General features: G+C 35.6%; 1 protein-coding gene across 4 annotated transcripts in view; it reads right to left on the bottom strand.

Moving 5' to 3' along the window:
• Positions 1–26,351, bottom strand: part of ZFYVE16 (zinc finger FYVE-type containing 16) — a 52,106-nt gene that overhangs the window by 12,583 nt on the left and 13,172 nt on the right. For all 4 annotated transcript variants that reach the window (XM_045496926.1, XM_045496906.1, XM_045496897.1 and 1 more), the window contains 12 exons: positions 23,773–26,018; positions 22,048–22,144; positions 19,058–19,219; positions 16,066–16,208; positions 13,615–13,990; positions 12,263–12,385; positions 11,411–11,566; positions 10,603–10,827; positions 7,266–7,348; positions 6,393–6,497; positions 5,430–5,577; positions 2,555–2,635 (listed from right to left, as the gene is read on the bottom strand). In XM_045496926.1, coding sequence (XP_045352882.1) covers positions 2,555–2,635; positions 5,430–5,577; positions 6,393–6,497; positions 7,266–7,348; positions 10,603–10,827; positions 11,411–11,566; positions 12,263–12,385; positions 13,615–13,990; positions 16,066–16,208; positions 19,058–19,219; positions 22,048–22,144; positions 23,773–26,018 — 3,945 coding nt within the window. The remainder of the gene's footprint in view (positions 1–2,554; positions 2,636–5,429; positions 5,578–6,392; positions 6,498–7,265; positions 7,349–10,602; positions 10,828–11,410; positions 11,567–12,262; positions 12,386–13,614; positions 13,991–16,065; positions 16,209–19,057; positions 19,220–22,047; positions 22,145–23,772; positions 26,019–26,351) is intronic.

The raw sequence follows: 26,351 nt of genomic DNA, 5'->3' as shown, positions 1-26,351 counted from the left end.
AGACATCCAGATGGCCAATAGACACATGAAAAGATGCTCAACATCACTCATCATCAGGCAAATGCAAATCAAAACCACAAGGAGATATCACTCATACCTGTGAGAATGGCTAAAATCCACAACACAAGTAACAAGAGGGGTTGGTGAAGATGTGGAGAAAAAGGAATCCTTGTGTACTGCTGGTAGTAAGGCAAAGTGGTGCAGCCACTGTGGAAGGTAGCAGGGTGGTTCCTCAAAAAATTAAAAATAGAACTACCCTATAATCCAATAATCTCACTAATGGATATTTACCCAAAAAATAAATAAAAAACACTAATTCAAGGGATACATGCACCCCTTTGTTTAAAGCAGCATTATTTACAATAGCCAAACTATGGAAGCAGCCCAAGTGTCCACTGACAGATAAACAGATAAAGAAGATGTGATACACACACACACACACACACACACACACACACACACAGGATATTACTCAGCCATAAAAAAAATGAAATCTTGCCCTCTGCAACAATGTGGATAGAGGTAGAGAGTATAATGCTACGCAAAGTAAGTCAATCAGAGAAAGACAAATATGACATGATTTCACTCATATGTGGAATTAAAGAAACAAAACAAATAAGGAAAGAAAAAAAAGAGATAAACCAAGAAACAGACTCTTAAGTGTAGAGAACAAACTGATAGTTACCACAGAGGAGGTGGATGGGTGTAATAGGTGACAGGGATTAAGCAGTACACTTATCATGATGAAACAAACAAAAAACCCCAAAACATTTAAAAAGCCTGAAGATATGTGATAAGAAATAAGAAAAAATATAATTGGATACCTCACATCCATTATCAGAATGACAGAGATGGCACACAAAATTGAATCATAAAAGCTCACTTATTTTTAAAAGGTATTATTTGACAAACATGGATCTAGACAAGAGCATTTACATTCACTGCTTCAACTGGTAGACCTAGCCAATAATCAAGAAAAATAAAAGCCAGATGGACTGTAAAGAAATAAGCAAAATTACCATTATTAAAATATGATATACTGAGCTATACAGAAAACTCTAAAAAGATCTATAGGTAAATTATTGTAAACAATGAGAATTCAGCAGTGTTACTGGTTATAAGATAAAAATACAGAAATAAATGAATTTCTATACATCAAAACAAAAACTTTAAAAAGATACATTTACATCAGCAATAAAATCTGTTATAGAAATAAATCAAAAGAAGACATGCAAGACTTATACAAAAACTATAAAATTTAAGTTTTTAATTTTTTAAAAGACTTTATTTTTAAATAATCTCTACACCCAATATGGGGCTCAAACCCCCAACCCTGAGATCAAGAGTTGCATGGTCTTCTGACTGAGCCACCCAGGTGCCCCTATAAAATTTCACTAAAAGACATTGAACATTACCTAAATTAAGGATAGCCCATTTTTATGGATAGGAACACTGAGAATGGAAAATAAGTCAGTTTTTCTCAAAATTAAACTAATTGATTTAATGCAATTCCAATAAAAATTCCAATGGACCATTAGGACCTGACAAGTTGGTCCTAAATTTAATGTGGAAAACTGAAAGGCTTAAAGTGGCCAAGGCACTACTAAAAAAAAGAATAAAGTATGTGCATGGCACCAAAGATAGGAGAATTTCCTATAAACCTATGTTTGAGATAGCAGGGAGGACATTAGTGAAAAAGCAGACTTAAGAATCTCCCAAAATACTCTCCTCCATAAAAAGAACAAGGGCACTAATAAAATGTCACAAGAAGCTTTTTCAGAACTCTGGAAATTAACTAAAGTCTTGCAGCAATCTGGGGAATATTTATTCAAGAAAAATGGCTGGATCTTCATAAAAACAGCAAGCTTTGGGCTTTCTGTCATTTTAACTTTCCTATTCCCATCCTCTCCTCTCTAGCTGAGTGGAAGCCTTAAAAACCAATAGCCTACAATCATGGTAAAAACCAAAAGCCTGGTAGCCACAGGAAAGGGCAAAAGGAGGTTAGAGCTCCTTCAAAGTCTCATTACCAGAGAATTGATAATTTTGACTTGGATATTTTGCCCAGTACAAAAAGGCCTTTCTCAGGGAGCATTTGTCAAAAACAATTAGAGGCCAATGATTAACAGTGGAGCCACCTGTGCAGCAGATGAACGGAAGAGGCAAACAACAGGCCAACCAAACACTTAAAAGGAAAAGCTGGAGAATGCGATGGCCATAAGGTTTTGAAAAGCTCTAACATATTTCTGGGAATTTAGAATGCCACACACATGTACAATACTGTGTGCATGATCAGGGTATGTGCATGCTAAGGAAACACCCTAAGTTCTCACCTCAGACTGACCGTTAGGCTCAGACGTGCAGCCTATGGCAGAGTTGTTATGCTTAAGGTAGACCCAAATATTGGCCATATTCTGGTTCTTGAGTTGGGTAATGATTTCATATAATTTGTGGTAGTGTGCTTTCTAACTTACATATGTTCTTTTGTGTCAAATACATTTTAAAAGGAAATGGAAAACATCTTACGTTAAAACAATCTTAAAAATGAAATTCATACCTTCAACTATGCTGGACTTAGCAAGAAATCCTGAAGATGTTTTGAGAGCTCCATTGAATACCACAAAACTTGCACCTGTCACTGATAAAAAAAAAAAAGTCTTAATATTGCTTTTTTTTTTTTTTTTTTTTTTTTTTTTTAGAGAGAGAGCAGGAGTGTGAGCGGGGCCAGGGACACAGTGAGACAGATGGAGAGAGAGACAGAATCCCAAGCAGGCTCCACATTCAACACAGAGCCCACCAAAGGGCTCAATCCCACAACCCTGAGTTCATGACCTGAGCGAAATCAAGAGTCTGACATTCAACCAACTAAGCCAAATAGGTAGGTGCCCCTAATGTTACCTTTTTTTGAAATACTATATATTTGTTAAATGTATAATGTGGAGCATGGCATATTTAAGTACTCGATAAATGCCACGCCCATACCATACCACTTATATTAGAAAGCTAATAAAAAAAAACTGGACCAAATTAAGATAAAAAATACTGCATAAAGGTTAGGTAATGTTTGTATCTAATAATTGACGGCTACTGTACTACTTAAAATGTTTGTGTCTATGTCAGAGAATGGGAAATCAAACATCCACTAATGGTAAGACCATAAATCAGAGCAACCTCTATGGAAGACAACTTGATAAATACCTATTAAAATTGCAATTCCACTACCAGGAATATATACATATACAAGGTTATTCATAGTACATTTTTATAAATAACCAAGAATTGGTACTCACTATGTCCATTAATAAGGAACAAATAAATGAATGATGAACACATAAAAAGTGTAAAGTTACGTAGAATACAAAAGTTCTTTTTATACTAACACAGAATCATCTCCAAGATGTGCTAAAAGAAAAAGCAAGGTGCAGAATGGAATACATGTTATGACTTGTTTAAAAAAGTGGAAGTGGGGAGCCTGGGTGGCTCAGTTGGTTAAGCGTCCGCCTTCAGCTCAGGTCACTATCTCACAGTTTGTGAGTTTGAGCCCTGCGTCGGGCTCTGTGCTGACAGCTCAGAGCCTGGAGCCTGCTTCAGATTCTTTGTCTCCCTCTCTCTGCCCCTTCCCCACTTGCGCTCTGTCTCTCTCTGTCTCTCAAAACTAAATAATAAATTAAAAAAAAATTTTTAAGTGTAAGGATGATGTGTGTATATTTGCTTAAATATACATGCAAGCAAAAATTTTTCTGAAAGGAGTACAAAAAATTGATAACATTGGTTTGGTTGCCTGTGGGGAGGAAAAGAGATGAGCTTCACGGTCAAGGAAAGAAAGGAGGTTTTACACTGTAGATATTTATACCTTTAAAATTTTATAAAATATATACCTATTCAAACAAATATTAAATAGTTGTTGAGTTTCAATAACAAAAGTGTTAATGACATGTTAAATTAAAAATATAAATATCCAGTAAAATCTTCTACTTAATAGATATCTACTAATATAAGAAGGAAATATGTTAATGTCAACAATGGCCATACCTTGGCACTATTTTCTCTTTTACTATTTTTTAAAACATATTCTCTAAACTTACTGTAAATATATATTATCTTTATAATCAGAGGCAAAAAATTTATTAGCAGCTAGAATATCAGACTTTTAAAAACTGTTTATTTTTTATTTAAAATACTTAAAATTTTTTTTAAGTTTATTTACTTATTTTGAGAGACAGCGAGAGAGCAAGGGAGGGGCAGAGAGAGAGGGTGAGAGAGAGAATCCAAAGCAGGCTCTGCAGTGTCAGTGTAGAGTCCAACACAGGGCTCTACCTTACAAACTGGGAGATCATGACCTGAGCCAAAATCAAGAGTCACACAGTTACCTGATGAGCCACCTGGTGCCCCCTTTTTTAAAAATACTTTTTAAAAAATATGTATTTTATAAAAATGTATTACTTTTATGAAATACTCACTTTCACTTAACTTTCAATTTATTAGGCCCTCTATTGCAAGGATTTGGCAATCACAGTAGTCATTGAGGCCATTCAGCCAGAAGTGAGAGTAATGACACTCACATAAGCTACTCTACCACCTTTACCATTTTTATATCCCCAGCCACTTATAGTTTTATAAATCATTCTTGGGGCGCCTGGGTGGTGTGGTCAGTTAACCTTCCGACTTCGGTTCAGGTCATGACCTCATGGTTCGTGGGTTCGAGCCCTGCATCAGGCTCTGTGCTGACAGTTCAGAGCCTGGTGCCTGCTTTGGATTCTGTGTCTCCCTCTCTCTCTGCCCCTCCCCAACTCACGCTCTGTGTGTCTCTCTCTCAAAAATAAATAAACATTGAAAAAAATTATAAATCATTCTTCATTCTTTATCCACCCTGTACTCCCCTAAGAAGAGTTGAAGCAAAGCGCAAACAAAGGTGACAAACACCTCATTCCAGAGAGAAATTACTGAAAATAAGATTCATACCACATGGGATAAATTAAACCTGAAGATATCAAAATAAATATAATGTTTAAGTCTTTAGACCTAATGTAGCCCAAGAAAAAAACACAAATTAGAAGCAATTTTTAATCTGTGTAGCTAAAATTTTATTTTTTATTTTATTTTATGTTTTTTTTATTTTTGAGACAGAGAGAGAGTGTGAGCAGGGCAGGGGCAGAGGGAGACACAGATTCCGAAGCAGGCTCCAGACTCTGAGCTGTCAGCACAGAACCCAAGGTGGGGCTCGAACTCGTCAACCGCTAGATCATGACCTGAGCTGAACTCAGACACTCAACCAACTGAGCCACCCAGATGCCCCTGTGTAGCTAAAATTTTAAAGCAGACTGTATTATCACCATCAATTCAGCAAATAAGTAAAATATATGTTTCCCCTTTGGATGGAATTCCATTTATTGAGGTCCTTTTATAGATAAATACTAGGAACGAACACTTACCTTTTCTAGGATGGCCAGTGGCACTGTTGGCCTGTGTTTGATAAATGCCATCATTCTGTATACAGACTAGGTGAGAATCTGCTTCAGTACTAAAACTAGCTCCAATGCTAATGACATGCTCATTAGAAGAATTTATAACTTTCATCACCTGGGGAAAAAAAACACCACCATTTAGAAACACTATTAACATGCTATGTCCTTATTAGTTACAATCATTCAAAGGGCCACATTTCCGACCAGCTTCTAAGCTTCTTCTTTATTATCAAGCTTTGGTCTAGACAACTCCCTGAGAATGTGATAGAAACCAATGTTTTAACATAAAATCACCTCAATTAACAGATAAAACAGTAAAGGGGCACCCGGGTGGCTTAGTCAGTTAAGCCTCTGACTCTTGATTTTGGCTCAGGTCATGATCTTACTGTCTGTGACACTGAGCCCCAAATTGGGCTCTGCCCTGAAAGCGTGCACCCTGCTTGGGATTCTCTCTCTCCCTCTCTCTGTACCCCTCCCCTGCTTGTGTGCACTCTCTTTCTCTGTCTCAAAATAAACATTAAAAAAAAAACAGTAAAGAAAAAACAAATCCCTTATTAGGAAACAAATCTAAAATTTCAAAAATACTGCGGTGCCTGGGTGCTCAGTTGGTTGAGCGTCCGACTTCAGCTCAGGTCATGATCTCGCGATTTGTGAGTTCGGGCCCCACAGCAGGCTGTGTGCTGGCAGCTCGGAGCCTGCAGCCTGCTTTGAATTCTGTGTCTCCCTCTCTGCCCCTCCCCTGCTCATACTCTGCCTCTCTCTGTTTCTCAAAAATAAATACATGTTAAAAAAATTTTTTTTAATTTCAAAAATATTATTTTTTGCCATTATGTATTAGACAGTCTGATTCAAAACAAATTTAACACACCTTTAAATAAATCTAATGTTCAATAATTATCTTCAAAATCTGCATGAAGAAATTAAACTTACATCATTGTATTTTTTCCGAGGTATTTTTATGCAGCTCTTCCCCATTTCCATATGAATCAATAGCTGGTCTATGTTATGCAAGGTATACTGGTAATTTCGAAGGTCCTACATATAAAATAATGACATTTCCATAAACCTTAAACTATCCATGAGCATTTTACCCATTCATTAAGTACTTTTTTAAGAATGTCCATCATTTTAAGACTTGTGATATATAACTATCAAAATGCCATACAGAAAGTAGTACCAACTTGAAAAACCAACTAATTCTCCCAGCTACTCCACAATAGTAATAAAGAATATCATTCTCAGGAAAAATTCTGTAGTATTTAGGGGTGATGTCCTCTTTCTAATTACAAATCTTCCAAAATAAGTCTTCAAAGTAAACATGTATAAATTAAAAATAAGTCCACTCAAATACTTTTTTATGGTTACAAATAAAACAATTATTTAAAGTAAAGGTAGAAGGGAACCTAAGATTATCTAATCCAATCCTTCCTATTACAAATGAGGAAACTCAGGTCACAATTTGCTCAAAATCACCAAAATGACTGACTTTACTAACATTGTTACTAATTACTTTTACTAACACTTCAATAACTGTGTAGATCTCACATCACCTAAATGTGTTAGCAATGCAGCAGAATGAATCAAAAGGCAATCAGAATCAGGTACACATAAATTAAGAGATGGTATTCTAAAAAGCAATCCATTAGAAACAGAGCCCATTTATCTAAATAAAGATATATTATAAACAAACTCTCATTATACCAAATATGCCAAATTAATAGAGGAAAATACAAACATATAAAATATGCTAAATAAAATATTAAAGTTAACAATGTAAGAACACTTAATTGTTTGATTACTCACAACAAGTAAGTTCATAATAGTATGTCCTATTTCTCCAAAAAGAGGTTTTCGGCCTCTGATACTTGTTAGAGGAGCAGGATATACTATACGTAAGAAAGGAAAACTGGTTACCATCAATAAAACCCCAAAAAAGTCTTGAATTTATTACTTCTAATTCTCATTTTTCAAAGATTATGGATAGATACCACCCAATCAGTTCTCTGGGGAAAGTGAGAGATACATTAACCCATAGTGTGTATTTACTGGAGGCTACACTGAACTGCAAACTTTATATACATTATCTTATTTAAGCCCTAAAACAACCCAGTGAGGCAAATATGTCTACCCATACTTTACAAATGGGAAAGGAGAGACACAGAAATTAATAAAATTGTTTGTGGTGACTAAGTTAATCACCAGTGAAACAGATTTGAAATTAGGCTTGCTTCATTCCAAAGTATTTAATCTTTTCATTATACATGTTGATTTCACAAAACGATAATGGCTGGAAAATTAGTGATCTGATATACCCCTATAAAGTTCTGACAATTTAAACAGAAATGAATAACTCAGGATTTTTAAGACATTTAAAATTAATATTCAATTTTGCTAATTTATAGATGGTAGTAAACTTTTATAGTTCTTGGGTCAGCATGATAAAAGGGGTACACAGAGTCAAAAAAATCAATGCAGAGAAACAGAAGAAAGGGGGAGTCTATCACCTAACTACTTTTCTCTTTCTTTAAGGCACTATAAATATTATTCACCAAAAGGAAAAGGTATTTGGTTAGCAGTGCAGCACGCTTCTGGAAGAAAAGGAAGGCAAGACATTTCTATAATAATAAAAAGCAGAAAACATTTTAACTTTCAGTTCTCAGCCTAGTTCTTAAACAAACCTCTCTCATACCTGTCATACAAATATTCTTTCTTAATATTCTAAGAAAACACATATTACCTGACATTATCTATTTTTAAAATTTAAGTCAGAGCAACTCACATCTTTGCTATTACAAACATATTTTTTAGTTTTTAAAAGAACAGCTATGTTATTTAGAGGGCAGAGGGTGCAGAATGGAAAAAGACACAGACGTTAGTGGTAAAAGACATTAAAATGATAAGTGATCTGATTAAGATAAATGATGACTTTTCATTCCATCTTTTATGAATGAGGGAGCATCCTTTACAACTTGGAAGTAATTTTTTTTAATTTATTTTACATTTATTTATTTTTGAGAAACAGAGTGAGACAAAGCGTGAACGGGGAAGAGGCAGAGAAAGTAGGAGACACAGAATCTGAAGCAGGCTCCAGGCTCTGAGCAAGCGGTCAGCACAGACCCTGATGCAGGGCTCGAACCCCTGAACTGTGAGATCATGACCTGAGCTGAAGTCAGACGCTCAACCAACTGAGCCACCCAGGCGCCCCTACAACTTGAAGTATTTTTATTTGAAACAGTATTTTCAAAGGTTATGGCTTATTTAGAAAGACAACGTTCTGTCAGAGTTACAAAGGGATCTCATAAATCATCTAATCCAACACTGAATGATAATCCAAACAACGGTCTCAATGCAAATGTGTAGATAATCCCCACTTTCTACTACTATTTCTAATAATTACTGCTTTCAGACCATTATTTCTATCCTTTAATCCTGGAACTCTAACTTTTGTCATTAAATTTTCCATACACCATTTTCTCTAACACACACACACACACACACACACACACACACACACAGTACTTCCAAGTTAAAATCCAGCAATACATAAAGAACTCAGAAAACAGCTAAAACTAATTAACTTCTATGTATGTACAGGTTTCTCCCTCATCCAAGTTTGCTTTAATACCACTTTGCTTTTACAAAAGACCTATGTGACTTCCTGTTTTCACTATGAAACAGATTTTTGTGCTTATGAAATGGTGATACCTTCTTTCCTTTATGCCATTTTGGCTTTAAAAAGGTTTTATAGGGGCGCCTGGGTGGCGCAGTCGGTTAAGCGTCCGACTTCAGCCAGGTCACGATCTTGCGGTCCGTGAGTTCGAGCCCCGCATCAGGCTCTGGGCTGATGGCTCAGAGCCTGGAGCCTGTTTCCGATTCTGTGTCTCCCTCTCTCTCTGCCCCTCCCCCGTTCATGCTCTGTCTCTCTCTGTCCCAAAAATAAATAAACGTTGAAAAAAAAAAATAAAAAATAAATAAAAAATAAAAAGGTTTTATAGGAATGTTCTACTTTCAGGTAGCAGGAAAAACCTGTATAACTCATGATTTTTATCCTCATCATCACTAAACAGCTATCAAAGCTTTAGGGCTCCAACCCCTGTGATCTTTTGGTAAGTCCCACAAGTTGCTCCATGATTTTGCTTCTTTGAGCATGAGAAAAACAGATTTAGTATCTATAAGTGATACTAACCAAAACACTGGCCAAAGTTATATATTACATGTTCCATAACGACTTAAGGTTATATATTGACCTAACTTCTCATAAAAATAGCATTCAAATATTTATATCAGAGACAAAATATCAGGCTGAATGTATGAAATAACTGACACAGAATTAAATTTCTTAAGCTCTGTAGTTTATACAATAAAAAACCTGAAATAAAATTTAGTTACTTTTTACATAATAGCATCACATGTTTAAATCCTAAATGGTAAAGACCTCCCCCTAAAATCAAACAGCATAATAAATTTGCCAAAGAGGGAGATTTATATCTCACTGAATTTGCCCATCTTGAAATATTTTATAAATTTTATAAACCCCCTACATTTAATTTTCCTCCAAGAAAATACCTATTTTAATTAAATTAGAATCAAATACCTAAAATTTCATTAGATACACTTTACATGCAATAAATAATTTCTTGAAAAAAGTCAGGGATGAAGGGTGGGAATTCAAAAAGTTTAACACCAGAAATTATTTCAACTTAGAAATAACCATATACATAAACCCAGACCATTATTTCATAATCTTTCATGTTTGGTTTTATGATGTACACAAATTTAGAGGGGAAATCATGTACCTTATTAAAATGTAGGAAACATAACAAAATGTACTCCCTAAGGTATATGCTTTTAAGAAAACTTTTCAATGTTTTCTATGTTTTGTTCTAAAATTTAAAAACAAATTTTTTTAAGGTAAGTTAATATAGCTATCAACATCTAAAACTTCATGATATACCAAGGTTGTCTAGACAGTTCATTTGGTAGTAGAGAAAGGCTGTTTTGGAATTTTAAAAATATATCAAAACAAAAGTAGTCCCCTTAAATCCATTAAAAAATTGATTTTAATGATATCACTGAAATTCTTAGTTTACATTTAGTACATATGAACCTATGTGATTTAACTTATTATTCTAAAACTTACCTTTATATTCTGCACCCAGTCTCAACATTAAACGCATAGGAAAAACCTTTGCCCAGGGAATCTCTAGCTTCTGAATAAGAATTCCACAAAGAAAAGGATTACTTGGTAATAGGAGATCATCAAGTTTCTGAAAAGTAGGTGTAATAAACAGAAATCCTCCATGATCCTTGCTACTGAGAAAACTCTCAGTAAAAGTAATACTGTCCAAGTTTTCTATGTATTTTCCTAGAAATAAAATCATTAATAAGAAGATTTTTAAATTATTCTGAGAGGCATTCTAAGTTTGAATGTTGCAGTATAAACTTTCTTAAATAAAAGCAATGTAGATTTTTTTTTCTTATTTCCACTCTTGAAGCATCATCAATTGAGTAACTTATGTGTACAAAGCTCAGTTATTCCTGGAGACTGAAAATTGTGAACAAAATTTTGAAAATGTTTCTAACCACAGGTGGTTTAAAATTTTTCTCTGCACTGCATGACCAAGTGAAAATTCTTATCTCCCCCGATCCTACACAGATAGTAAGAAAACAATATAGACATATATAAAAAAATGAAGAAAGCAAATATATTTCCATTTTTAAAATTAAAAAAAACTGTTTAAAGACACTAATTACATAAAATGCTAGATTTAAGGTGACTGAAAATGATGAAAATTGAAAATGACTGAAAATGACTGAAAATCTTTTAAGACATAAGCAATCTCTTCACAAAATAAATCTTTAGCACAGTTAGCATAGCCAAAAGCATAAATGCCTTTAATTAATTTATCCATCCCCTGGTCTGAACAGTTCAAAATAAAATGCTATACCTTTTAGAGCATCCTTATAGATGGTGATAAATAGTTTGAAGATGTCGGTCGGAATAGCATCTTCATTTGGCAAACATAATAATAGAATAATGATTTCTGCCTGTCCCAAGCCATGCAATCCATTGGTTGAGAAGTACCAATATTTGTCTGAGGAATCTTAAGTGATAAAAGCATACAACTATAAATGTCAACTTCTTTTAACCACAGAAACTAATGTAGTTGTCCTTTGCATGAAGCACAACTTTTCAAATTCCTTATTTTCCCAAAGTTCTCCTCACAAAAAAACACTTTAAATTATATAAGATTAATGTAAAAGAAAGGATGAAAGATTATCTTATAGAGTCAATTAATAAATAACACTAAAATAAAAGATGCACTAATATGCTGAAATATAGTGGGTAAGAATCAAGCAAGTTTGTTTCAGAGAATGAAAAGCTGAGAGATGCATTGTTAAGTACTGAGGATTATTTACTTCCTTACTTTTAATTAGGTCACATGTCACTTACTTTAAAACTGTCTTTATTGCTACTAAATCAAGATTCTTATTTAATTACCAAATTTCAATTCATCTAAAAGCTATATGAAACACAGTCAATTATATCATTAATATCAAAATATAGCTCAGCTAGGAGCCCATAAGCTTAACCTAGGACTGACTGAAAGACAATAGTAGAAATCTTTAAGCTTTCATTTCAAGTTCCACTGAATATAAATCTAAAAAATCTATATTCCTTTGTGGCTAAAAATTCAATACCCAATGCTTACTTTTTATAGTTGCCAGTCAAAATTCAATTAATTAACATCAGAAATTCTGCATACCAATTAGGCAAAGAAAGATTAATCATTACTTACAAAATATTAACTTGACATTCACGAGTAGATTAGCATTTAAGACAAATGTAACAGGACGAAAACTTTTGCTTTCAAGAAGCAAAATGATTTGCTCATGAGATGGGTGTTCTTCTATTACAGGCACTAAATCATGAAAGTAACATATTCGTTAGAATATAACTTCCTGTTAAATATGCTTGCAATAAAAACAAAAAAACACATTTAGAAATCCTTCAATAGCTTGATCAAACTTAGTAACAAAAGCAAACCCATTTCATAAAAATCAGTCAATGCCCTGGACAACTATTATGTACTCATTCTTTTCTATTTACATAAAGATATTAATGCTATAATACATATAAGCCCTGACACAGTATATTATATATGTAGTATATATGCAAATACATTGATTACACAGCATATTTATGCAATTTTAAAACACACATTTTTGTAAAGTGGATTCCAGACTGCCAGCCACTCTATTTATAAATTCTGAAATTTACAACTCTTGAAAGTACAACTTTATAACTCTCAAATTGTACATACTGCTTGCTGCCATATGCCCTATGTCAGTGACCAAGTGTCAAAAAACATCTTGATATCATCAACAGGAAAACAAGCAAAGTATAGGACTTAAGGTATTTCTGCCACTACAGGCAGGTTCATGAAATAGCTCCTACTGACAGAACAGAGATCCTAAGCTTTATTCCCCTATATTATGATGCACAGAACATAATCATTTCATGTTGCAGGATGCAGCATAATGCCTGGGGTGACAAGGATGTATCCTAGGGAACTACTCTGAGTTGGGAGCTAGCCACAGAAACTCCAGCTTGAAAAAGACCTTAGAGATCGTACAGGTTCTCTTCTTTTACACAGGAAACTGAAGCCCATAGAGATTAAATAACATGCTTCAAGTCATAGATGTATTAAGTAGCAAATGAGGAACTAAAGTTTCTAGTTTGTTGTCCAATCCAATACTCTCTTCTTTGGGTGCTATGCTCCTTTAAAGAAAAATGATATGGGGGGAGGGGGGCAGGGGAAAAATTAACAAAATCCTAACACAATGGAAATATTTTCAGGACTAAAAATCAATGAGTTTCCCTGTTGAACTAAACTTTTGCCTTATTCTAAATTAGGGACTCAAGATGTCATAAATGAATCATATCCATTCAACTCAAAAGTTCAGATCTTTTTAGAATTTGTTTTCACATAACAAGACTTTTTGTAAACTTAAGATACCAAGCCATATTTCAGTACATATTTCAACCAAACTGTCTAAGCCTAAAAAGTACATTTCATACATCACAAAATTCACCAGTACATTCTTTCAAAAAAACCCTCTTTTAAAATTTAAATAACTGCTATCCTACCTGATCCCTTTTCTCCAGATGCAACCATAAGAGGGGGCAAACTGTCCTCATCATTAGGTAGAAGACTAATCTTATTGCAAACATTCTTGTCAATATCACACAGTAACCTATAATCCGAAGTACTAGCAACAGGTAAATTGCTGTGAACTAAGACATCAGTAGGAGTAGGTGGTCCCTCAATTTCTGCAAAAACATCATCATTTAGTGTAAAAGAACAAGAAGTAGGTAACCCCTCAGTTCCTGTGTTTATAGGCAGTTTTTCCACAGATGGAACCTGAGAAATAGGACTCCGAATTATGTCACTTGTAATCTCTCCTATCTCATTGTTTGCTTTCTCCACTGCAGTAGAATGGGCATGATCCACTGTGTTTACTGTCTGTAAAATATGGAATTAAAAAAAAACCAAAACACATCAGTTCATATTCTCTGTTCAACTGTGAAATGTTAATCGCTATAACCAAAGACACCTTTTTAACAAGAATAAATAAAACCAAAATGGGCTCGGAAATTCTTCAGAAGCCAAATTTGCCAAGAAACAGTACCATTTTGCTTCTTTAAATTCTGAAGAGTAAGACTTAACTTTACTATATCATATACTCAGTAGGTGTTAATGACTTTAATTTTATAGACTAGAAAAAGGAGGCAAGAAGAACTTCAGGATCCTGTACCATATCACACACTAAGCAAATTTAGTTCAACTAAACTCTCCTGACAATAGCCAAAAAGCCTTGGGTGTGGGGAGGGGACCAAGGGAGAGATCAGCAGGTAAAGCAGGGAGGGGAGTGGTTAGGAAGCAGAGTGGTAGGTATATTCCTCAATAGTAACCACCAATAAACAACATTTCAAGCTGGCTTCAGTAAAGCCCCTTTCTTTTTGAACTGGCCAAAGCTGAGTCATTATTAAATGAGAACCAGTTTGAACTCAAGTAAAACTTACTAGCCTGTTTAGAACTTTTATTTTGTTAAAATATCAATTGAGGGTAGGTGTTAGCTAAGAAACATACTTTGGGTAATTATGGCTATTTGTAAATTCTAGCTCATGAACCCCGACAAAAAAGCATAGGTTTATATGCTATGTGAATTTAAACAGAGTAGGATACATAACAATCTTGTCTATACCCAGGATAAATCAGGTAACTGGCACAGAGTAGATGCTCAATAAATTTGTTTACTGAGAAAAAGCATTCCAATTTCATGTATTAATACTCACTTCTATTAATATTTTGCTACTTTACAATAAGAGTTCTTAGTGGGCTGGGATTCCGTCTTACTTATCTTTTATTTAACACCTAGCATATTTGTTTAAATGCAAACATAAATACCACTATCAGGTACTTTATTGAATGTATGAAAATCACTAAACACATATTAGTCTAAATTAAATTACTAAATCTCAGTTCTATTTTGTTACACCAGTGGTTCTTAAAACGTAAGTCAGGGGGGCGCCTGGGTGGCTCAGTCAGTTAAGCGTCCGACATCAGCTCAGGTCATGATCTCATGGTTTGTGGGTTCGAGCCCCACGTCAGGCTCTTTGCTGACAACTCAGAGCCTGGAGCCTGCTTTGGATTCTGTGTCCCCCACCCTCTCTCTGTTCCTCCCCTGCTTGCACTCTGTCTCTCTAGCTCTCAAAAATAAATAAAGATTAGGAAAAACTTTTTTTAAAATGTGAGTCAGAGATCTCTGAGATCCTCAAGATCCTTTCAGGGAGTCAGTGAGGTCCTAGGATTTTCTTCATATAATTTAACCAAAAGCAACATAACACAACAGAGTGAATATGGAAGCAGATGTGAGAATCTTGTATTAAGACAGACATCAAAGAATTTTGCAAAAATATGAAAGTGTCATTACTCTCACTCAACTTTTATTTTGAAATGTCTATAAAAATACTACTTCTATTAATATGACAAATTTATTTTTAAATTAACTTTTATATTTTTCACAATTTTAATACAGGAATTATCACTAGGTATAACCCACATAACCTATAGTAGCTCTTTGAAGGTCTAAGTAAGTTTTAAGAGCATAAAGGCATCCTGAGAGCAAAAAGTCTGAGAATCATTACCTTAAACTGACATTAAAAAAGGTAAAATCTGGGGTGCCTGGGTGGCTCAGTCAGTTAAGCATCTGGCTCTTGATTTCTGCTCAGGTCATGATCTCACAGCTTGTGAGACTGAGCCCCATGTTGGGCTCTGCCCTGACAGGGTGGAACTTGCTGAGGGTTCTCTCTCTCCCTATCTCTCTGCCCTTCCCTCTCACATGCATGTTCTCTTTCTCTCTCTCAAAATAAATGTTTTTAAAAAAGGTAAAATCTAAAATATATTCACTACATCATATATTTCTCACTTTAGGAAGCTCACAGTATTAAAAAAATAAGTACTATAATAATCATGCTACAGAATATACTTAAAATAAAATCTTATTAAATCAACAAGTCATTCTTTAGATTCCTTACCAAGGGCATATCAGGCAAGAGAGGACTAACATCTTCAGGACATCTTTTACTTCCAGATGATAATTTTGTTGTATCTGCAACTTCACCATTGGGCAGTATACCATCTGCGAACCATACTCTCTTCTGTTCTTTGGAGCATAATCCTAGGATCAGTTTATAAAGTAAAGTACTTGAATTTGGTAATATTACAATGATTTAATACTAAATCGGTTGGGAAGTGATTTCAAAAGCTTCTTGCTACCCATTGGCAAGACCTGCCTTCTCAGGATTGCAAAGGCCTAGAGAAAGGACCTTTTATGATTCATCTACCCAGAATGGAAGTCTTTTCCTAATTCATAAAAAAGGAAGGAGTAACACTGGGAATTACATACTCAGAATAAGTGGACAGGAGAGGTTATATCTTTAGGACACTGGGGGCAGATTTAAAGCCTGTATTACTAAGCATACGTTTCTGAGGAGTGAGCGAAAACTGAATAAAATTTAAAGACCACAGCACAAGGTGGAAAAATGGAGTAGACTGGAGGATGGTAGATAAGCAAAGAAAAACATGGAAAAACAGAAAGAAGTATAAAAAGTCTAAAAAAGGCAACAAGATCACTTGTGCATCAGAGGTCATTTCTTATTTTTAATTTACTTAACAAAAGAAGCATAATAATTTTTGTTCTTATAATGTGGATATTGGATTTTATTAATATTCCCCTCCCAAATTTGGAGAAAATAATTAGCTATCAGCATAAATATATGTTCTCTTTTATTACAAAGCATCCACAGATGGAGGTTATGAAAAAAGCTGCCAGATGGTTTTAGAATATAAAAATCAAAAGATTGACATCTACCTTCTAGAACATAATACAGATAACACTGAGAAAACTGGCATCACATATAACTTTTGCATTATGGATAGACATTCTAAATAAGGTATCTTTCGGGGCGCCTGGGGGCTCAGTCAGTTAAGCATCTGACTTCGGCTCAGGTCATGATCTCAGGATTTGTGAGTTTGAGCCTCACACCAGGCTCTGTGCTGACAGCTCAAAACCTGAAGCCTGCTTCAGATTCTGTCTCTCTCTCTCTTTGCCCTTTCCCCACTTGCACTCTGTCTCTGTCTCAGAAATAAATAAATGTTAAAAAAAATTTAAATACGGTATCTTTCATGTATCTGCAATACTTTTATAATTTAATAATTTAGGATGTCAAGATAAGACAATATGTAAATATTTAAAAAAAAATTTTTTTAATGTTTATTTATTTGTGAGAGAGACAGAGAGAGAGAGAGAGAGAGACAAGAGTGTGAGCGGCGGAGGGGCAGAGAGAGAGGGAGACACAGAATCTGAAGCAGGCTCCAGGCTCCCCGATGCGGGGCTCGAACTCATGAACCATGGGATCATGACCTGAGCCAAAGTCAGACACTTAACCGACTGAGCCACCCAGGCGCCCCTAGAATATGTAAATATTTTTAAAGTATATTTATTCATTTTAGAGCTATAACATACAACCATATATTCTGAATCTTATTTAAATTATAATGACAAATGGAAAACAGCTGTATTAAGAGATAAACTGAGGGGCGCCTGGATGGCTCAGTCGGTTAAGCATCCAAACCTCCAACTAAGCATCCAACGGCTCAGGTCATGATGTCATAGTGAGTTCAAGCCCTGCATTGGGCTCTGTGCTGACAGCTCAGAGCCTGGCGCCTGCTTCAGATTCTGTATCTCCCTCTCTCTCTCTGTCCCTCCCCTCCTCACGCTCTGTCTGTCTGTCTGTCTCTCTCTCTCTCTCCAAAATAAATAGACATTTAAAGATTTTTTTAAAAAAAGTATACTTAATATTAAAAAGATAAACTGAAATCCAAAATAATTATCAGAAGTATCTGAATCTGCCTTTAACTGACATTTACACTTATCTTCTAGCAAGTTAGAGGCTAATAGTTTATGTTTAAAAATGTACACAGACTGGGTCACCTGGGTGGCTCAGTCGTTGAGCGTCCAACTTCGGCTCAGGTCATGATCTCACAGTTCATGAGTCTGAGCCCTGCTTTGGGCTCTGTGCTGACAGCTCAGAGCCTGGAGGTGCTTCGGATTCTGTGTCTCCCTCTCTCTCTGCCCCTACCCCACTCATTCTCTCTCTCTCTCTCTCTCTCTCTCTCTCATAAACATTTTTAAAAAATGTACACAGGCTTTACTGAAGACCCTAAACTACAACAGCTGTAAAAAAAAAGACCAGAGAACCCAAAGATTTTTAAATAGGTTTTAAAAACATTTTTATTGTAGTAAAATATACATTTAAAAACAGATTTTTGAAGAAAGGGAGATGTGCCAGTTACTTACTTGTCTCTCAAACCCAAGCCCACCCTTCTATATAAGGTGCTCTTTGATGCCAGGCTAAAGTCTGGAAAGTGCAACTCCCAGACCCCCTTGCTGGTTGGCTCTGACCATGTTCTGCCAATAGTGTTGGTGGGAGACTGGAAGGTGGGAAGAGAAGGAATTCTGTTTCCAATTCCTTCCAGGATCCTTACAGCAGCAGTACCACCAGATACACGTGGATGCATGCAATTTTCAGTACTCCTAATATCAAGCCTGGATCACTCCTTTGCTCAACTGAACACCAACTGTATGAGAGCCCTTGATGGTTCCAGGATTTGCCACTTGGTGCTCCCCCAGAAATCACAATACCAGCCACATAGTACCCCAAGCCCTGAATCCCAGTTCTGAGAACCAAACACCTCCTGGTACTCCTGCACTGAGTTCTAGAATACTGCCTTTCACCGTTCATTACCCCAACCCTATGGGTAGTGGCTGTTTCCTGCAGTTAGCAATCTCTGAGTCACTTGAGCATGCCATTTTTGCTCTTCCAGCCTTCTAACACATATACCTACCAGTTCCCTGTACTAAATTTCTTCTGATATCTAGTCTAGTCCTCGCTAGACTCTATCAAACTAGAAAAATTCCATTAAAAATTATCTTTAGTCTAAGACACAGCATTTTCTTCTAATTACCTTCAACACTTGGTTGTTTAAGTGCTGAGATCGGTAAAGTTGTAGGTGAAGGTATACTGGATGTTTGACTCTCCTGAAGAGGCTGGATGTTGGCACATTCATCAGAATGATTAGATTTAAGATTAGAACCAGTTGGACTCATCATCCTTTCGAATGCCTGAGCTATAAAGGGGAAAAATATTAAAATATTAAAATATTTTTGAACTTCAAAGTAAATTATGATAAATTATCTATTTTTTCAAGTTGTGAGGAGAAAGAACTCAATGGCTAAGCAAGAAAAAGAAGTGGCACTTGGCAAAGACAATGACCTTACTCCAGCTGGCAGCACCCTACTTCACTATAAGTTACCAATTGTCTCAATATTCTATTTAGCATATGTTTGATATCTACTAAAGGAAATAACTGCTATTTAATATGACTGTCTTGGTTTTTGTCCTTGTACCCCTACAGTCTGTTTTTGACACAGTTCAGTGTGATTCTTTTAAGACATAAATCCTATCACATCATTCCTGTTTAAAATACTTTAATTGGTTCCCAACTGGAGTGAAAATCCCAGTTGTTAAAGTGGCTCACAAGACCCTACACAGTCTACATCCCTACCTCCTCTGTCTTCCCACTTAGCTCTCTGACCTCATCTCTCACTATGATCCCACTTGCTCATTAGGATCCAGCCACCAGGCCTCCTTGTTCTTCAACAAGTCAAATAAGCACTCTCCTAGCTTAGAGTCTTGGCTCTTATTCTCTCTGCCTGGAATGTTCTTCCACAAATACTCACTTTATTCTCAGCTTTATTCTCTCACTTTAAGTCTCTGCTCTCATGTCATATCATAAAGCCTTATTCTGCCCAACATTAAAAAACACTACTTCTTGTTACCAATCCGGTACTATCCATCCCTCTTATAATCTTTTATTTTCATTGTTACCAATCCAGTACTATCCATCCCTCTTATGATCTTTTATTTTCATTTAGGATATTATCGCCATCTGATATTCTCTTTCCTAACTATCCATCTCTCCCCACATTCCTAAGCTCCATGAGGTCATAAGTTCCATGAGAACAGGAAATATATTCTTTCACAGCTAGAGCTCCAAAATGCAAAATATTGCTTGAATGTTGGTGAATGATTTTTTATCCAAATAACATAGAACAGGCACTGAGAGCTCTCCCTTCAGCATTTCTCCAAACCAATCTGCTAGATATGTTGCCACTGCTACAGTCATCTTCCTCAAAGGCCACTGAATGACAGTACTGTCATGAATCAGCTTCCCCTCACCAAATAAAATCCAAACATCTTACTCTGAGTTTTGAGTAATGTCCAACTTGCCCCAAATCTACCTAATGGCACTCACATGAGAGCTTTCCTTGAAACTTATACAGTCTCAGCACAGCTTCCTCATTATCCATAATCTCTATTTAAACTATCTTTTCTTCTTAATCCTTTATGGAATCTAACAACCCTTTTGAGCCATCTTTCTCATCTTATTTAATAACATTATTTTAAATGGTCATTTCTACCATCTTCAACCCTAAAGTTGATATTAAAATAACTTGTGTTTGTTTTCTTGTGGTGTATAATGTTAAATAGAACTGTGAGAATATATTCTAGAAGGTACCATACAGAATAAATAAAACAGATAACTAAGTAACCAAATTCATTCCAAGATATTTTCTTTGAGAAACCAAAGCATGATCCCAAAATCCTACTGAGTCTCTTTAATGACTGCATCTTTTCTCCTGGTAACTTACAGTCAAAATGTTTGAATGTTCACCTAAAACTCTGACATGTCAACTCAAATAATGTTTCAAATATTAGTGGCTATTTTATTTTTTTTCAAGTAGGGAGAGAAAATTATGTGGGAGCCTGAATTCTATTCCTGAATTCTAGCAGGCTGTCTGGCCACCAGCACCAGCAGTCTTCTGGGGCTCCTGAAACAGCATGGGGAAAAAACCAAACAACTATAAAGTCTTAAACTAACCTCTTCATAAACAATGTTGGTAATATGGAAATATAAAAAGTTCACACTCTGTTATCTTCCAGAGCAAGGGGCAACAACAGGGAGTAAAGTAGCTTACCTCAGGCTAATAGACTCCCATCAGAGCTTTTTGGAAAACTGATGAAAAATTTTATCTTCATTCAAAAGAGAAAAACAAATTATTATCAGGTATTTATTCTCCTGGCTAACAGGGGAAGCAGTACCTGAGCTAAAAGCACAGGCCTGGTATTGAAAAGTCCCAAGTCATATTTGCTGGGAATTAAACTGTCAACAAATCTTTCAAAATGCCAAGAAGTACTCAAAAGAGCAAATGTGTGTTTGAGGGAAAAAACACAATACAACACACACACACACACACACACACACACACACTGTGAGAACACAAATAAGACTACCAAGACTATTGCTGATAATGGTAGCTAAGCTAGGGAGCCAGAAACAATGGGAAATTCATACAAACAAAATTCTAAAATTGAGAAGGGAAAAAAATATGAGACAAAAATGTGCTAATACTGTGACAGTTCTATGAATTTATATATAAAATCATAAATATTACTACCTTATTTTTTATTCCCATCTTAGATTATAATTTTCTAAAGGGTGGGAACAATTATCTTGCCTTATGCTATTAGTGGGTAACACTAAATACTATTCAACAGTAACTATTCTATAAAAGTTTAGATTAAGATGATAAGGATGACAATGATGTTGACAAAACAAATAGGCAGATGAAATGCAGCATTTAGGGACTTGGTACCTGTTAAAAGTTAATGAACTGCCACTCCAGAAACTGCTTCCTTTCCGGATTGGTAGTATTAATTGTGAGAGTAGAACAAAAAGAAGAGAAACCAAGCCGTGGGATGGCCCACCTAAGCCAGATAAGTCAACACTAGGTCCTCGCCTTAAGAAAATAAAGAAGTTTTTCTTTGTCACAATCCAATTGTTTTTAAGATATATTCAATTACTGGAAGAAAATATGTCAAGTTAATACTCACCTTTACTTATAGACTCAAAGCAGACTACACATACTCTTGCTTCCTTTTCTAGATATTGCAGTTTACACTTCCTATTACAACAGACACCACAAAAGACCTATAAAGAATAAAATATCGAATTTGGTTTTGTGTCAAGCATGTTTATACCTACAGGAGGCAGGGAGAGAGGAGGCCCAAAATCTACTTAACCAAACACCATTTTTTGATGATATAAATAATTTTTCTAATCACCATAATCATAGATAGTTATTAAAATAATTATTTTTTATTTGTTTTACTTCAATGAGGTTTCTGCAACTTAAAATCATATCTCTGGAGTGGCTAGGTGGCTCAGTTGGTTAAGCATCGAATTCAGCTCATGTCATGATCTTGTGGTTCATGAGTTTGAGCCCCACATCAGGCTCTGGGCTGACAGCTCAGAGCCTAGAGTCTGCTTTGGATTCTCTCTCTCTCTCTCTCTCTCTCTCTCTCTCTCTCTCTCTCTCTGCTCCTCCCCGGCTCATGTTCTCTCACTCTCTCTCAAAAATAAATAAAACTTAAAAAAATTTTTTTTAAATAATAAAAAAATAAAAATAAAATTGTATCTCTCACAAGGGGAATTCCTTTAAGTCAATTCTGTTCATTGGAAAGGAACAAAAATTTTCTTTAATGAGTAACTTTACAATTTAAAAAGTTTTCTGTGGTCCTTTATTTACAACTTTTAAAGGTAGAATGTCATTATTTTTCTAAAAGAAAAGAGGGGTGATCTGAGACCAACCCAATACTGAAAATCAATGCTGAATAAAAAATGCAATGTTGGGGTGCCTGGGTGGCTTAGTCGGTTGAGCATCCAACTTTTGATTTCAGCTCAGGTCACACTGGGGTCTGTGCTGAGCATGGAGCTGTTTGGGGTTCTCTCTCTCTCTCTCTCTCTCTCTCTCTCCCTCTGCCCCTCTCCCCTACTCACTCTCTTTCTCTTTAAAATAAATAAAATGAAAATAAATGAATACAAATAAAAAATTTGAAAGAATTAAATGTTATTTCTATAGGAAACCCTTAGAGTTTATAGTCAATGCAGTCAGAATGCAAACAACGCCAGCTTCAGCATTCTGAACCTTGTGGCAACCAATTTGTTTTTCTTTCTCCCAGTGTTTCCCTAGATAGACTCTCTAACACTAACTGCAAAATGGTCTTGAAATTAAGACTTCAAGGACCCAGGGGGATATAGTGAATTTGGGACATCTCAAGTGTAAATGTTAGAGAGATAAAGACACATATTCTTTAGATTTCATAAAAACTAGTAATTAGTATTCCTTATTTCCCAGTATGTAATACTCGTGACAATGTGACATTTATTCATTCTCAAGCAATCTATAAAATGAAAGTGTTTTATTTATTTCCACATAGGTGAAAAATAATGATTTTAAACTAAAACTTTAAATCATCTATCAATCCGTTTTGTAACATTAAATTTCATTTTAAATGTCTCAAAAGAATAGGAGCACCTCAGTCCATTATGTGTCCGATTCTTGGTTTTAGCTCAGGTCATGATCTCCCAGTTTGTGGGATTGAGCCCCAAGTCGGGCTCTGTGCTGTCAGCACAGAACCTGGTTGGGATTTTCTCTCTCTCTCTGCCCCTCCACCCGCTCGCTCATACACATGCACACACACTGTCTCAAGATAAATAAATGTTAAAAAAAAATAAATGTTTCAAAAGAATAAAAAACAAAGATTTTTATAACTTACTTTCCCACATGCTCGGCAGTGGTGTCGCCTTTTCGTAAAAGTAAATTTGACCTGGCAGTTCATACAGTTTGGAGCTTCTGAATCAGGAACCCAAGTAGGTTGTTTTAGGCCCAAAACCAGGCCTTCTTTGCAAGTGTTTACAGGTAGAGATTCTTCACTCACATTTATAATAGTGGATCCACCTTCAAAATTACTTTCTATATCAATATAATTAGAGTTGAAGCTAACCTGAGGATCAGCTGTAGAATCAGTAGTACAAGTGGTTGGAACAATCGTATTTGTTGTGCTGGGTTCACTTTCAGGGATATTTGGAACATCTGGTTTACCTGGTTCCTTTGAACTCCCTGGTCTTGGTGGAATGCTAAACAATTGCTTAGGTCTAGCCCCTCCAACATGAACAGACTGACTATTAATATCAGAGACTGATAATTCATTCATAATCTCAGATTTATTGTTAGATAACCCTTGTTCATTTGCAATTGTACTTTTTTCCCCTAAAGAAAGGCCACCATTTTCTGTTGTATTTTGTTTATCAACTGTTTCACAAATCATATTAATACCAAGACTTTCCCCAGTAGCTCCTGTTTCAGCATTGAAATATGTATTACTGACATTTCCATCATCTAGGCCTTTCACATCTATCTGATTCATTTCAGATTTTGAGTCATTCACATTTTCTTCAAAGGCTTTTATGTTACTAGTCTGAAGATACTGTTCAGTTAGAAAGGCATCAAGTTCAGCATCACTAATTAGTGTTCCACTTTTCATACCTTCATCAATATTAAAGTAATCTAAGTCTTGCCCATTGATATCAGTGCTTAAAAAAGGGAGACCTTCACAACCATCAGGAAACTCTGGGGCATCAGCACCAGAAAGCTCCAATTGAGATTCTGTGGCTGTAGAAGAATTTGTGTTACCAGGGTAATCCAAAGATTCAACTCTGATTACCATCTGGTTGGACTCTTCCTTTCTATCTCCCACCTTTTCAATTACGTTTTCACATTTTTCCTGTTTCAAATGATCAGTCTCCTTCAACGGTTCCCCACCCAGAATAACACTCTTCTGTATTTCTTCATGGACTGTCACTGTGTCTTGTATGTTATCTTTATGTTCATTCTGTGATAAACAATCACCATCTGCTTTACTTTCAATTAATGATCCACACAAAGACCCAGGTACTGGAAGACAGGTCAATGAGGAATAGATCTCTTCATCTGAAACCTGTAAAGCTGGAGAGGAATCTTGGATTGTATCTTGATTATCTTTAAGATCTATATTTCTTGAGTCTTCTTTTGCAGATTGTTTTACAAATACAGCAGTCCTATCTTCCTGAAAGGAAAAGTCAGGTAATTTGAAAATTTCATCTTTTGAATTTGAGTCATGTAAGTATAAATCTTCGTTTTTTGGAACACTGCAGGGCACAGCACTTGTGCAGTCTCCTTCTTTTAAACATTCTGTGGCAGCTATGACTGCCACATCTACTTCATCTTCCACCAAACAGCTATCAGCTTTTAGTAATTCACATGGCTGGTTCTTGTGTTGTAGGTTGTCTTTGGTATCAAACATTTTAGAACTTTGTTGAGTCAAAGCAGATGGCATGTTAAAACCATCAACAACTGGTTCTAACTGATTAGAGATCTTTTTATCCTTTAAATTCTCTTTTCCGCTGTAATTACATGAATCTGAAGGTGTTGTATCTACTTTCATACCCAATTCTTCAGCTCCACTAATTTCTCTATTTTGTAATTCAGAGTGGACATCATTCTGTTCTTCTCTGACAGTATTATTATCACGGTCTGTTGAAGAGGCATGAAGAGATTCTGACACTGAAGATAAATCCAATCCAATCAAAGAATCTGCACTAGACTTAAAATCATCTGGCAATAATTGTTTAATATCTTCTTCACTATTTGTTACATGAACTAAGTTACCCATGTCACTTATCAGATCACAGACAGGTTTACTACATCGTCCCATATACAGAGGCTGGATTTCATCTGAAGTGCCACCGTCCACAGAAGAAAGCAGATCAAGTCCTGTTACATTTTTTTCATTTTGTATAGAAGTTAGTCCCTCAAGTGTTTTGTTCAGAGAAATCTGATTTGTTTCATAGCATGTTTCTGATGAGGCACAACAATTAATGCATTGTTGATCCTTTGGTAGTAGCGAGGAAGCCAACTCTGAAGAAACTGAACAGTGGTTAGAATCATATACATTTTGCACATCTCGGAGATAATCTTGTTCATCTAATTAAAAGAGAGATACAATGTTATTCAGGAGAGCCAAATTAAAATTATCACAAAGATGTTACATTTTCTAAGACTTCTAAACTGAACTTTTATTTAGACCAGAGGTAGACTACTTTCTTACAAGGGGTAACAACCTCCAAAAAATTTTTTTAAGATTTTTTTATTTTTGAGTAGTCTCTGTACCCAATGTGGGGCTCAAACCCTGAGATTAAGAGTCACACGCTCTGATTGAGCCAGCCAGGCGTTCCACCCCCCATTATTTTTATTTAAACTACTTGGGAGTTTTTACTATTCAATGCAAATGTCACAATGTGATAAAAGTTGCATTTG

Source organism: Leopardus geoffroyi, chromosome A1 (assembly GCF_018350155.1).
Source record: "Leopardus geoffroyi isolate Oge1 chromosome A1, O.geoffroyi_Oge1_pat1.0, whole genome shotgun sequence".
In the NCBI taxonomy this organism is placed as follows: Eukaryota; Metazoa; Chordata; class Mammalia; order Carnivora; family Felidae; genus Leopardus; species Leopardus geoffroyi.
This window is presented reverse-complemented; position numbering and strand designations above follow the sequence as displayed.